Source organism: Protopterus annectens, chromosome 14.part0 (assembly GCF_019279795.1).
Source record: "Protopterus annectens isolate FY-2018-M chromosome 14.part0, PAN1.0, whole genome shotgun sequence".
NCBI lineage: Eukaryota > Metazoa > Chordata > Ceratodontiformes > Protopteridae > Protopterus > Protopterus annectens.
The window spans coordinates 419,910,696-419,926,669 of NC_056748.1; the positions used below are offsets into that span (position 1 = coordinate 419,910,696).

Below are 15,974 nucleotides of genomic sequence, written 5' to 3' on the forward strand. Positions count from 1 at the left end.
TTCCCCTAAACAAAGCAAACACTGATCGTGCGTGTCCTTATGTGGAATTTGTCTTCCACAAGCACACTTTCCCTTCCTAGCTGACATGTATGTCTAGAAAACATGAAAGAATCAAAAAACCCAAAAAGGGTACTTATCTGCAGCGGACAGCCAAAGTTGTGCGGCAGAAAAGTTTTGGGATGGGTATGTGCAGGCGTCACTTTTATAGCCAACACCGGTTTACGGCTCTGACATGCAACGTCACACGTACCCCTTATCCTAAGACTTTGATATACTGGCCGAATGTCTGGTGCTGCAGGCAACCACCTCCCTAGTGTTATGAATACTGCAACATGAGACTAGGACATCCTTCCTTTTAGCTTAACCCAAGACTAAGTGTGGCTGTCAGTCTGGGACAACTGTTCCTATTAGGAGGGTAAAACTAAAATATTTGAAGATGTACACAATAGGTTTTAGGGGTCTATTGGGGGTGTGTTTGCTTTTTTGTTTGAAGGCTTTCAATAAAACAAAATGTTTTGTGAAATGTGATACAGGCTCAAATGGATATGACAAGAAACAACTGTGTAAAAGATCAACCTGCCAAACATTAGTGCATGCATGTAACACAAAATCTGGAACTAAACATTTAAAAAAATATATTTTATCTGGGATGGGAAGACTGCAAGAGTCATGTGGGATAAGGTGATTCCTCCAGCAGAACAAGGTGGTCTGGGATTACCCAATTTGAAAGGGTATTTCAGAGTTACACAGTTAAGGCTCCTATATGTAGAAGAAGCAGAAACATATAATTCAATGTGGAAAGGGATGATGACGAAATTGGGGAAGCTCAAGAAACAAGGAGAGACTGGGGAGTTTGGATGCAGATCTTTAAGAGAATAACAAGAACCATACAAAATATTATACTCATTAAGTACCAGAAAGTATTCTAAGAACTAAAGCAACACAGGAATGGAGAAAGGAGAATCTGTCGATAGGAATGACTGCAATTAGGGATACAGACAGCAGGCATGAAGGAGGCTAGAATTTATCGGAGTAAACTGGCAAAAGAACCAAGTTACTGGGAGCAAATAATCAGAGATGGAATTGTTATAGAATGGGAAGAGGCCAAGAATTTATTTGGACTGTAGTTTAAAGACTGCCTTCCCTTATCAAGGTTTGAATCAGCATATAGGCAAAGAGAAACAGATAGTGGATCCTAAACAAAAGACCAGTGCTGCTAGAGTTTTTAGTAGAATCTATAACAGAAGTGGTTGTTTAAAAAGGAATAATTAGTAGCCCATATAAAATACTGCATGATAACTAAGAATCAATCAGAGGTTAACAAGGATTGGTAAAAGAGATTAGATAAGCAATTCACAAAGAAATAATGGAGGGATATATGGATGTTGCCCAAATATGCAACAAAGTCTAGAAGATTTATGATCTTTGCTTAGAAGTGTTTACATTGGAATCTACTTGGGGTAATAAAAATACCCAAGATCTTTTCTTCAAGCAGACCGTAAATGTTGGAGGTGTGATGGGGAAGAACAAAGTAATTGGGAACACATTTTTTGAGTGTAACGGAGTTGGCAGACTTTAAAAATTCCCAGCAAACTACTCCATCAGAAATACTGGGTTAGCAAATTGCTACGATGAAGGAAATGAATTTTCTGAGCTGTGATACAGAATTGAAATTTTCCAGACATTATAAGGCCTTGCTGAGTATAATTATGCTGGCTGCCAAAACAAAACCGTAATTACTAGGAAATGGAAATCAAAGACTAAACCCAACTGTACTACAAGTATTGAATATAGTAACAGAGATAAACAACTGGAAATGGGATCTTTAGAAAAGGGTAGGAGCAAATTATGTAGGAAATAAATGGAAATTGTGGGAACAATACATGCAGACAGGGAATGGGATTTAAGAGAAGGCATGATGTGAATGAGCTATGTAATGTTTGGCTGACAGTGAGTGGATAGATTATAACTGATGTATAATGTTTGCAACTAAAATTATGTAACTATGATTTACTTTCATTTATAATTGCCCATGTCATAAGTGATAATTTAATAAAGATGTTTCTTGTTCAATTAAAAAAGACTGCCTATTGCATACAATTTAATGGGACAGCAACAAATAATTTGTGCAGGGCCAGCTCCTGAACTTACATAAAATACTTCATAGTTGAGTAATATTGGGAAAAGAAGAAAGTCCCACAAACAGTACAAAGCAGTCTCCATCACCTGTTTACACTAACATAACTGAGCAAGGGATTTTCAAGCTATCGAGCCTCAATTACACAGGGTAAGCCTAACACATCATAAACTCTTTCTTTACACTTGACAATACTCAAGTGAGATTTGAAAATTCTTCCTAGCATTTCTTTCCAAAACTGATCTGGCACTATCAGTTTCTTAGCTTTACACATTAAACCACATATGCAATTAATCCCCTCTTAAAATGAAAAGCAGTTCAATTAATTTCCAATACTAAACTTCTTTTATGGCGCAAGCAACTGTAGAAGTGTCTAATTATGGATTCACCGCTCTGCAAATTTTCTTACTTTGTGTTTGATTACCAGAATAGTCCAAATGGGTCATACAAAGCTCCTTTTCAACAAACGCGCAGGGTGAAAAGCTCCACAAAATTACACGCTCTAATAAAAGAAAAATGTCGATAACAGAGAAAAATATAATACAATATAGCATGACAAAATTACTTAGCACTATGATTGTCTTCAGGGGAAGGGAGAAAGAATAATTACAAAGCAGTGCAAGATACTTAGTGTGTGAAGCGAATGAGGGATATGAAGGGGATACTAATGAGTGTAAAAAAGATTAAATTAGGAAGGGACAGAAGGTTAAGGAGACATTATTAAAGGGAAGATTATTGAAGCAGTTTGCACAGAGGGAATAACCCCATCTATATCGGAGTCTTTAAATGTTTTCTCATCATCCTATCAGTGTCTGCTTCAGAAAGGCTTCTCGAAAACTACAAGGACCTGAAAGAAGCTGATAATGGCAGAATAGAAGACCTACGGGCAAGTCTCTCCAGCTGTAACTTGGGAGATTTTTGTTGCCAAGGAAGAGACTGCCCCAGAGAGAATACAGGATCCAGAAACATCGATGGAGTCGGGTTAAGAATCTAAGATGGGTCAGACTCCAAAGACAAGTGAAAACATTTGGAGCCGGGTCAGAAGAATATGATAGATCTGGAGATCTCTTCCTCGAATCTTTGGACAGATCTGCTTCCTGCAACTTTTTTTTTCCCTTTCTATTCCCCCCTTCTGTCCTTGGCCCCAGATTTTTTCCTACTTGATTTCTCAGGGGGTCTCTCTGAAGACATCAAGAGTGGATAGCCCAACAGAGGAATAGTAGATTCTCCCTCGGTGGCAGGTGGAGGCTTTTGAGAATCAACCACTGGGTCAAAAAGGGCCCATGGCCCAAACAATGAGCAAATGTCACATTCCTTCTACAAGTGTGAGGACCCAACGCACTAGAAGCATTTACATTGAGGGTCCTGGGGAAAAAATTTGTGTCACAGGCTGAGCATTTCTTAAATTCTAGTGCCTTGTCAGACATGATTACAAAAACGGAAGAAAATAACAATAAAAACAAGACAAACCTTAACATCACCTTAAGTATACAAGATACATACCCAGGCTGACCAACAAGACTAGCAAAAATTAGCAAAACTTATTTTTCTTTTCTTTTTCTGTCAAAGAAAATGAAGAAGAAAGGGCAGGAAATACCTGACAGACAAAACTAAGCACAGTGCAAAAACTATTACATTTAGAAGTACACTATTCTAAAGTTACAGCGCAAAAACAACTCTGAAGAAATGAGAGACTTATCTGAACAAATTCCTCAGAATACAATGGTAAGCACTGAGCACTGGTGACCATGTCAGTCTTGTTCAAGTGGTAAGAGAGATCTGAGGAGATGTTGGGGTGGGGGACATTATAGGAAGGGAGATGAGCCTGACAGGGTGGTGGGACATTATTTACCCCAGGGATCACTTCAATGGCTCTACTGGACAGATCTAATCTAAGGGGGCGGCGAAAGCCAACACATTCTGGCTAGGCTTATAAATGCCTTCGGGCAGATAGCCTAGTACCTACCGATGAACCTATTATAGGAAGTGGGATAAGCCTGACCCTTGGATCCAAAGTCTAATGTTGTCAGCATCAGATCACACATACCCACAAGTTGAGAGGGATGGAAAAGACAGGATCTGATCAATTCTAGGAAAGGTTTAATAACAAAAACTGAAACAGTACACCATACATGTTAACTTTTTTACCTGCCACAGAGGTAACAGTGGATACATAATTCAACATTTTTTTTCTGTACAGTTCACAGTTGTAATTTAAATATCTGTCAGCATTCTCATCTGGACATACACAAATACTGTCACAAATGTCTCACTACTATAAAAATGTGGATGGTAGTGTCAAATTATTTGCAGAATGCATAATTAAACACATATGACTGTGATGTTCTAAACCCTTCTGTTAACAGTGCTATATGTCTGCTAATAATGTAAACACTGATCTAAATATCAATGCAAATATATTCTGTTAATATATAGAAATAAGAACCCAAATCCAGCATGCTAGTATCCCCTCAAGTCATACACAACTGTTTAAATCCACTCGAAGAACGTAGTCGAGTAATGAGAACCTTCAAAACGGCAACGTAAAAAGCTACTTTATTAAAATGTTTTAAGCGCTTTTCGTTTGCTTCAGTTAGCAAAACTTCATCAGAAACAATATGACCATAAATTTTAGTGTCCTTATATAGTTACAGCTGATCATTAATTAATTAATCAATTGCACAAAAATAAAAGGCACAAGAACAATAAACCTAACAACAATTTAAAAGAGTTCGAAAGATTACTGCAGCAGCTTTGAACATACACTATTATGGGCAAGGGAAATACTAGATAGCAGATGTAAGATATATATAGAAAAAATATATATAAAAGTATAAAATGACATTGGTTGGTATAAAACAGATACAATTGCAATTTCAACTTTGTTGTCTACCTTGCTAAGTGCAAATTGTGCACTGCTTTCTATGTGGGTAAAACGGAGCGGAGAGTCAGAGATAGGATATATGAACACCAATATGCAATCAAGAAACAGAAGTTGGATAATGCGTTAGCTAAACATGCTTGCACTAATCAAGAACATAATTTTAAATTCATCATCATTGACCAAGAAAAGATTGACAGTAGAGGAGGGCCTAGACCTCTAAAATTAGAGGAACTTGAATTAATTTGGCAGGTTAGACTTAATGCTTGGTACCCACCTGGTTTGAATGACAGCTGCTCTATTAGCTTTTTAATCTTAAAATACTACTAAGAAATGAAGTTATAATAGTTAGGGTAGAGGTTGCTTCACATTTATAGTTAAAACCAGCTCAGAGAGCTTCTACTAATAGTTTATAAAAGAAGTATTTAGTAGAAATATGTGGTCTAGTTACCAGTTCAACTTAGATGTATAATTAGACTTATAAGTTATATGATATTATTTTTGTTTTTCGCTTTTTGGTATTTCTTAATGTTTTATACCAACCAATGTCATTTTATACTTTTATATATTTTTTTTCTATATATATTTCTTACATCTGCTATCTAGTATTTCCCTTGCCCATAATAGTGTATGTTTAAAGCTGCTGCAGTAATCTTTCGAACTCTTTTAAACTGTTGTTAGGTTTATTGTTCTTGTGCCTTTTATTTTTGTGCAATTGGTTAATTAATTAATGATCAGCTGTAACTATATAAGGACACTTTCAAATTTATGGTCATATTGTTTCTGATGAAGATTTGCTAACTGAAGCAAACGAAAAGTGCTTAAAACATTTTAATAAAGTAGTATTTTACGTTGCCGTTTTGAAGGTTCTCATTACTCTACTACGTTCTTCGAGTGGATTTAAACAGTTGTGTGTGACTTGAGAGGATACTAGCACGCTGGATTTGGGTTCTTATTTCTTGGTTTGTCTGCTGTGTCTTGATTTTCTAATATTCTGTTAATATACTTGCATTTTGTTGACTATTGTTCCTCCACGTGGCCAGGTTATCCTATCTACAGAGACAATTTGAAATAAATATTTTGATATGTTATGACATACAACCCTACATATAATTCCAGCATTTTCTATGCCAGTATATATAGTGCATTTCAAAACAAATGCTAGCAAATAATACCCAAGATTTTGTACAGCAAACCCAGTTCAGTCTGTAAATTCATTATTCTGGGTGACTGTCAATGTTCACAAAATTTCGAAAATACTTTTTTTCATTTAATTATATGGCATACTACACTACTGCAGCATTAGGAAGTAAGTCTATTAGTGTACCAACATCCGTACTGCTTAAATACCACTATACAGTGGTAGGATAGACTGTGCTCAACATTACTCTCAATATGCACTCTTAACAAGTAGGAAAGCTTACCTGTAGTATAAAAACTTGGAAAGCATGGCTTTCTGATACCAGTGTTCTTTGCTCTTCTTTTTTCTCTGCCACTTTTGATCTACCAGTCTTTGGTAGAATTCTTTTAACCATGTCCAATCCCCTGTCTGAAAGTTAAACAAAAATAGCTGGAGTAAAGGGCTTATAAGCAATTTACCATAAAATAGTCTGTGTATGTGTACTCCTGTCTGTCTCTCTACATATGCAACTGTATATTCATCCGTCTCAGGAATGGGATGCAAAGAAAATCTGCAAAGAGTCGGACTGAACCTTCCTGACTGAAGATAGTTTACCAGCTATACATTTAATTTACAAAGTACAACTGTCAAAAGTGCTAAAATCAGTGTTATGATAACTGGATCCAAGAACAATCTTTGACTTCTGCCACTTACTCTCAAAGAAAATTATTCTACAATGATGCCGCCCTCCATTCTTCAGTTTGCACATCTGAATCAAAATCCAGCAGATAAACTTAAAGGAACACACTGATCATCATACAAAATGAACAACAAATAGAGCATACACTATCAGATTATCTTCAAGAATGACCTCTCTAATAACGTACAACAAACTGAGATGATCTTCAAGACAACCTCCCTCATACCAATCTTTATATCCTAGATACTTAAGCTCAAAGCCTTAACGATGCATCTACTGGTTCTGTGTACCACACCAGATGGGAATGCTTACTAACATGCTGACCAATTCTGTGGAGCAGCATCTACAGGAAAAAAAACAAAAAAAAAAAACAAAACTGTATTAAATTCTGACGCCCTAAAAAATATAATATAGCAGTACCTGCAAGGAAAAAATAATACACAAGGTTATAGAATTATTAACTTGCAATAGATAATCCTCACAAAATGGTTGGAATGGCCATTCACAATAACAGTGATATGGATATGGGGGGGAAGAATGATGTACCTAACACAGAAAGCCATCCCAGTAACCATTTGATATGGTAAGCACATGCATATTAGATAGACATACATCAACTTATCAACTTCAGCTGGCCCTACAGTGGAAAACAGCTAGAAAGAATTATAAGCAGTGTCTACACCCTCTTAAATGAAGAGAAAATTCAAGAAAATATAAGGAAGAAGAAAATATGCTAATGGCTGAATCATGAAGTACTACGTTCCTAAAGGAAGCTCAACTTAAAAAACCCATAAATCGATTGTTAAAGCTATGTATCATGGATAAGATGGCCAACAGTATCCATAATGAAGACAGTTTTGAAACAGAAATTCCCCCCTGTATCAAAAGACCCTTTACTGAAATGGCTAAAAATCAGCAGAATATATAATGACAATATACACTCTATAGTTCTGACTTCTAAGACAACAGAGTAATGTGTTGATTACAGCTTTCCCAGTGTGATAAGTGAAATTGTTTAAAAAGCCAGTACAATTTATAAAGTTGGGTAAAATATTACATCTGGCTAATATCTGCAGTGCCAGAATGTCAGCAAACAGGAAATCTGGAAGACAGCACAGAAAAATCAACCAGAATAAAAGAGCAAGAAAAAATCAAATATAAAGAAAAAGAGAAAAACTCTAGCTGCTAAAAGTGTTGAAGCTGTTCAGCAAACAGCAAATTAAGTTGCAGCTTTAGTACAGGAGATGATTTGGTAATTTATAAGAAAAAAATAATATACTTTAAAGTATTTAAAGTGTGATGCTGGAGGAATATACAAAGTCAAATGCAGAAGGGAATGGCCATAGCTACATACAGCTCCCTGCGCAGCTCCTCAATTTGGCATCCTTCAACTCTAACTTGAGGGCTCAAAGATCTCTCCAATTAAGGACAAAAACACAAAATAGAAAGGTTCTCCTTTCTAAGCGGTATCAAACAGTGTGCTACAGACTGAATATCACACAGAACACTGACGTGCTTCAACCATGACTGCAAAAGAAATATAAGCATTTATTTCTAACACCTTGTGCACAGTACAGTTGCCGCCTTCACGCCACTTTAGCCACACCTCTGCAAAAAAAAAAAAATTGAAGTTTTAAGCAGCCATTCAGATGACGTTATATGACTGCAGAAATCAAGAGACTGAAATGTAGAAAAGACTGACTGAACATGTGTCCTCTCAAGAACCGTTTCAAAAAATAGAATTTGAAGGTAAAGCACATAGAGAGAACTTGACTTTTTTTCCTATACCAGACATGCTGGAAGGAGTACACTGCATTAATTCTATGAAAACACAAACAAGCAACTGGCTTTGTGCTTCAGTCTCATTGGAAGTAACAATAACACCAGACCCCCCCTCTCCATTGTAGCAACTAGACTAAAAAATTTCTCCAAGGCTAACTACAACTTCTTACAAGATGGCATAAACAGCTTCATTGCCTCTCCTCCCACAGATGGAAAGGACACCTATGCTGGGATTTACACCAAGGCTTTATATGAACATCTACACAATTGTATTAACTCCAGCGCACCTGATAGGACCAAAGCAAGATCCTCAAGGAAGAACAAACCTGCCTGGTGGACATCAGCTATAAACAGGAAGAAATTGCTGTCTAAGAGTAGGAAGAAACTGTCTCAAATCTGGAAGCACTCCCTCCTCAACTTAAATAAGCAAATAAGACATTTAGTAAAGTTCTCTAAAGCTAGTTACAAATCCAAATTAGCATCCTTAGCTAAGGATAACCTTAAGGCATTCTTTAGTTTCATCCATAACCTCAAAGGAAAAGCGCAGATTTGCACAGAACTTGTAGTTAATGGTACATATACAGAACCAGTGGATATAGCCAACCTACTGGCAGATAGGTTCAGTGAAAACCTCAGTGCCGTCCCCACCACATATACCCCCAAAGCATCCCTACCACCTGTCCCCTACCCAGTATCGCTAAGTAGCAGGTCTTAAACGCCCTCTCCAAGGGCCATAAACACAGCCGCTATGGGACCAGACAACATCCCTGGCTGCATTCTAAATGAATTAAATCATAAATTAGCAACACGGCTGGGTTCTCGTTTTAACCACAGCCTCAGCATTGGTTTCATCCCTGCTGAATGGAAAATGACTACAGTCATCCTTTTGCACAAAGGGGGTGCATCCACTGACCCTGGGAACTATAGACCCATAAGCCTAACCAGCCTTATCTGCAAGGCCATGGAGTAAAACACCATGGAACATATCAGCAAAGATATAGGTAATTTCCAAATGTTTGACCTTACCCAGTTTGGCTTTGTCAAAGGGAGATCATCCCTTTTAAACTTGGTGGACTTCTTTGAGACGGTCACCAAAGCCATAGACGAGGGTAAAACTGTGCATACGGCCTACCTAGACTTAGCCAAGGCCTTTGACACAATTCCCCACTCAGGCATTATTGATAAAATCGCCCAACTAGGCATCAACTCGCACATCTTCAAGTAGGTTGCAAACTGGCTCACAGATAGAACACAAAGTTAAAACGGAAGACTCAACTTCCTCGAGCAAACCAGTAACCAGTGGTGTCCCATAGGGATCAGTTCCAAGGACCCCTACTGTTCAAAATCTACTTCGTTTGAAGTCCAGGCAAAAACAAAAGTTCTGTGGTTGACAAAGTTTGCCGATGACTGCAAAATGAGAATGGTCACTGAATACCCTAACAATGTCAATATCGTGCAGAAAGGACTTCCACAGACTAATGTTTGGTGCCAAAGTTACGGACTTAAACTCAATGCAAAAAAGTGCATCATCATCCCCTTTGGCACGAGTGATGCCCCTGCAAACTACCACATCAAGAGCAATACCAAAAGCATGCAATCAGGGGTATGCGACCTGGGCATGCAGGCTGACAGCAACCTTACCTTTTATAACCATATCTCCACTGTGGTAAGAAGGGCATTCTATATTGCAATCTCATAAGTAAGGAAACTGCCTCTAGAACAAAAGAGGTTATAACCTCCTATGTACTCTTCCCTCATCAGGCCAGTAATAGAGTACAATGCTGCCTTCAGTATGTACCTCTCCACGCACCTGCAGCAGTTGCAGAGACCGCAAAGTTTTCTTACTAAGAAAACTCAGGATCTTCAACATATATCATATGTGGACAGACTGAAATCACTGTCTGTATATCCTTGAGGATCATACAGACTTTTCAGAGGTTACCTGTGCCTTGTATATAAAGCACTCTCTGACCCTGTCCTAATGGAAATACTGCACATTTGTAAATCAAATGGTACATGTGTCACTCACTCCAAGGACCTTAACCTGGTATGCAACATCAATAGAACTTGCTGGAGAGACAGATTTGCCCCACAGAGGTTCCTAATCTCTGTAACAAACTTCCAATTCATGTTAAACAAATTCCCTCGTTGGCCGTATTCAAGCAAAATTTGGATGACAGGATGGGAAACTGTAAATTTACCCTGGGGTTCCACCTGCATCCCTTTTGGATAGGGGTAACAGGTGCTGATTTAGTGTCTGCTTGAAACAGACACTCTTGGGAACAAGGCTCAAACTTTGCTAGGCTTGTAAGGCCCTAGGGCCATTAGCCTAGTAACCTCCTATGACTATTTAGGGGAGGTACCAAACAGCATAACTGGAAGTGTTCAGCATTAGCTTTTAGTTATCAAGCCATTTGCTAAGAGAAAGGAAGTCGTGTGTAGTTGTTGTATGGCCGAGGTAAAGTTTGACTGAAATAAGACCATGTCATCAGCATTGAGGAAGACAGGGTAAGGAAGTTAAGGGGTACTTTACTAATGAAAATGGAAAAAAAAGGGGGGGACAGAATGGAGAACTGAGGGACTCCTTTAAGGAGATGGGTGGAAGCAGACAGGGTATTCTGAAACTGAACAGAGAAGTATCAATCAGAAACATAATTTTTAAACCACTGAGCTGTTTTTAGGCTAATTCCAGCTTGTTCAGTTAAATGATCTAACATCATGTTGTGATCAACCAGATCAAAAGCTCTGCTGAGGTCAGTAAACATGGCTCAAAGTGAGGAAGTGTTAGTCCACAGCCAGAAGGATGTCATCAGTAAGTGTCCAGAGTGCTGTAGAAGTTTTCCTACCCAAAAGCCACTCTGATTAAGGACAGTAGATTATATTGGGAGTTGTAATGGATGAACTGACTGTAAACTAATTTTTCAAGGATTTTACAAAGTATGTTAAGAATGGAGATGGTGTGAAAGCCAGTGGTATGGGTGAATCAGTTTTCTGGGGCGTGATTTAACAATGGCCATTTTCCAGGTATCAGGCATAAATAATATTTTGAATTAAATGGAGATTCTAAATGTGAAGAAGGGGTGAGACTATGAAGCCCTTACACAAGAATAAGACCCATGGGAGAAGATCATCTGGATGAGGAGGTGAGTCAGTTTTAAGTTCAAGTAGCGGTACTGTGTGTTTAGCTTCGATTGTTTTGAAATGGAAACTGGAAATACAGGTGGAGGGGAGAGGTTAGAGGGAGAGGAGGCGTTAATGAGAAATGTACTGAAGTAGAGGCTGAAATTAGGTGCTATGAGGTGAGGTGAGGAGGAATGGGTGTTACCTGCCTGTCAGACAGTTAAATTCTGCCCAAATTCTTTTAGGTGAGTTGAGATGGAATGACTGATGCTTTTTCATAAAGTGACTTTTATTACACCTGAGTGTACACTGAACTACATTTCTCAGCTTAGTATACACCTACATTTCTCAGTATATGCCTGGAGGTTGAGGATGGATTGTTTTTCCAAGTTGTCATGCATTGTCCCCGAGACTAAGGAGACTTTTGAGTTTGTATATGCAATAGTTTCTCTTTTGTGGGGTGGGGGGTTAATAGAGCCACGTAATTTTGGGAAGGAGTGAATCCTAGAGGCTACTGTGAATTTCTGTGAAGAGAATGCTGCAGTGGTTAGGGTCAGTAAACGAGAAAATAGGAGACCACCATAATGAAGCTAGAATGGTCTTTAATTTTGAGAATGCTGGATTGAGATTTGTTCCACAATGACGGGGGGGGGGGTTGTTTATGTGGTGCGAGATATTGAAGTTGATTTGACAACAATCACTGAAGAATGAGGGTGAACAAGTATTATGAAAATAATGTTAGGATTATTTGTAATACAATCAAGAAGTGAGTTAAGAGAAGAGTTAGGGTTCAGTCTGGTGGGTTCGGTGGCCAGTTGTGAGAATTTGAAGTCATTTAGGACCAACAATATCGTTCTGATTAGAGTCAAGAAAGTAAAGCTCTGTAAAATCTTACCATAACAGTAAATGTCCTTCTAGTATTTTTTTACAATAGAGATCCCCTGTCAAGGGTAGCCCCAACGTCCGGCCAGTATACCAAAGCCTTTGGGTTGTAATAGGGATGCCGTATGTATCACATATGCTTCCCGCGCACAGTGTATGGCATAAAGATGATGTACAGAAGTACCATCCTCAGAACTGAAAAGCCCCAGGAGGAATGACAGTCTAAGGAGACAAAAAGGGAACATGTACATCCAGAAGGAGAAATGGAACAAGGGGAGGAGGGAGGGAGCAAATACTGCAACAATGAAAAAAAGGACACCTACTGTTACGGTGAAATTTTACACAGCTGTACTATATCCTTCTATACTGCTGTTGCAGTATTTTTTACAATAGGGAAAGCACAAAAGCCTAAGAAAGTTGGGAGGCAGAAGGGCCCAGCAGAGGCCTGAAAAAAAATATTACAGGATAGCCCTGGCAAATCCGTCGCTAGCCCTAGAAACATCCAGCTTGTAGTGCTTGGTAAACGTATGCACACAAGATTAAGTAGCTGCCTCAAGAACAGAATTAGTATCCAAACCTTTGAAAAAAAGCACCAGAAGAAGCCACAGTCCTGGTAGAATGAACCTTAACAAAAGGAAGGATTTTCCAATAAATGGAACTAAAGGAAATAGCTTTAGATATCCAGAAAAAATGGTTTGTTTGGATACAGCCAAACCCAAAGACCTAGGAAGAAAAGAAGCAAAAAGCTGCTCAGATTTATGAATCACTTTAGTTTTATCCAAATATCTGAATTGTCTATACAAATCCAAGGTGTGAAGAACCTTCTCACTAATAGATTGTGGAGAAAGGAAAGGTGGAAAAATAAATAGACTGATTAAGAAACAACTCATTAACCACCTTGGGCATAAAAGAAGGATTAGTACAAAGAAAACACCCTGTCCTTATGAAAAAACAAAAAAAGAAGGAACAGTCATAAGGCCTGCAGCTCAAGACACCCATCTGGCTAAGGTAAGGGCCAAAAGAACAGTTTTCCAAGAACAATACTGTAAAGGAAGCTGAAGCTGCAGGCTCAAAAGGAGCCAGAGTCAGTTTTTCCAAAACAAAATAAAGGTCCCACTAAAGAGGAATAGGCTTCCTGAGAGGCCTAATGTGAAGGACATCTTTAAGAAATTGTTTGACCCCAAATCTAGAAGCTAAAGGGGGAGTCAAAAGCAGACAAGCAGAAATAGCTGACAGGTGAGCTTTAACAGAAGACTATGCCAACCCTACATTGAGCAATTCACAAATAAGAGAACCAAAGGAACTTCCACAGTATGTGGATCCAAGTTGAGAGACACCAGACAGAAAATCACTTCCATTTGATTAAATAAGATTTTCTGGTAGTTGGTTTCCTGGCATCCTGCAGGACCCAAAGCGTGTCCTCAGAAAAAAGTATCAAAATGGGATCAAAACCACATCACCCACAATGTCAGTTGAACAGTGGAGAGGTAGGGATGGATAAGAGACCCCCTGTCTTGTGTGAGTAGGCCCACCCTGTGAGGTAACTTGTGAAGAATGCCCTTGGCTAAATGCAGAAGTGAGAACCAATGCTGTCTGAGCCAAAAGAAGTCACTAACAAGATTTTGAGAGCATCCTGTTCTACCTTGAACAGGACCCTCAGTATGAGAGGAAGGAGCATCCTCTTCCAGGAACAGAGGGCTTCCACCTTCCAGGTCAGAGGACCTGAGACTTTGGTGCAAAAGAAAGAAAGTTGTCTGTTCAGTGTGGAGGCAAAAATATCTACTTGAGGAGCACCCCCTGGTGGACAACGACCAGAAGCATATCTCTGTGAAGCATCCACTCGTGAGACTGTGTTATGCACCTGCTCAGAGAATCTGCCACATGTTCTTATCTGAGGGAATGTAAACCACCTGAAGAGTAACATGATACCAGACAGATCCCAAACCTAAACGGCTGGTCTGCACAGGAAATAAGATCTTGCCCCCCCTTGCCTGTTAATGTACCACATCACTGTGGTATTGGTTAACAGGAAGCTACTAGGCTAATGGCCTTAGAGTCCTTACAAGCCTATCCATGTTATACCAGAGTTGCACGTACAATCTTAGCCATGTTACACCAGAGTTACCCTAAATGACCTTGATTAGCTGGGGGTCAATTAGCATAATGAGTCTAAAGTCTGCACCTCTGTTCATGAGGGACATGGGCGCCATCCCCCGAGATGAATTTGTAGTCTCCCATCCAACTGTTCAGATTACTCTTGTCTGGGAAGATTTTGAGCAGCCCTGGAAGAAAGAGAAGAAAATCCTGAAGAGCCAAGAAAAGAACTCTCACCATCTCTGATACTGATGCAGTCCTTTGATGGAGACCAAATGCCCTGTACTTTCACAGGACTGATGCAGGCCCCTATCCTACATCAGAGGCATCTGTAAAGAGTTCCAGAGTGAGAACTAGAAGCTGAAAAGGAACCCCTGGGTTGAAGTACAACTGATGAATCCACCACTGAAGTTCCAGCTTGAGGCATGGGAGAAGGGGAACTGGAAAATCTAAAGGATGCGAATGTTGGAGGCAGACTGACTTTAGGAACCACTGGACCTTCTTCATATGAAGCTTGCCAGAGGAACCATAAGAATGGTGGAAGCCATGTATCCCAGAGCCCTTAGAAACTCCTTGGTTGTAATGGAGTTCAGAGGAAAAAGGGAATGAAAGAATGCAATCAGAGGTAAAGCCTTGAGAGGATGCAGAGACACCAGCACTGGAATAGTCTGGAGTCTGCACCCTAGAAAAGCATGATCCTGAAAAGGATTTAGGAATGACTTTGGGAAATTCACTGTAAACCTCAGGCTTGGCAAGAGACAAACAGCAAAATGAAGATGCTGAAGTAAAACCGCTGGAGAAGAGGCCTGAATGAGCAGGTCACCCAGGTAAGGAAAGATCTGGACTCCCCTAAATCTGCAAAAAGCAATCACAACAGTGAAGCATTTGGTGAAGACCCTTGGGGCTGCAGAAAGGCATAAGGGCAAAGCAGAGAAAATACAGTTGTGTACACTTACCATAAATGTAGATGTTCGAATACCAGAGTCTTCGGATTTCTGTGTCTGATGTTGTCGCTTCTTCTTTGACGTCAGGGGTCTAAATCATGCAGCCGATGCCATTACAACTCTTTTTTCTTGCCCCAGATGTCAGGTGCCCCCACAAAGGGAAGCAATTACATGGTATGGTAAACCCCCATCAAAAAGCAAATACACAAGAAAAAAATAAATATACCAACAAGAAGGAAAGGTAGAGCCAAGAGAAGTCAGGGGGCTGGAGGGAGGGTAACCAAGACTGCAACAGTGAATACACTCAAACATCT

At 39.3% G+C, this 15,974-nt stretch overlaps 1 protein-coding gene across 1 annotated transcript in view; it reads right to left on the reverse strand.

The window, feature by feature from the left end:
- Positions 1-15,974, reverse strand: part of EDRF1 (erythroid differentiation regulatory factor 1) — a 1,512,804-nt gene that overhangs the window by 1,459,355 nt on the left and 37,475 nt on the right. The window contains exon 3 of the mRNA XM_044055563.1: positions 6,443-6,567. Within this exon, the coding sequence (XP_043911498.1) occupies positions 6,443-6,567 (125 nt within the window). The remainder of the gene's footprint in view (positions 1-6,442; positions 6,568-15,974) is intronic.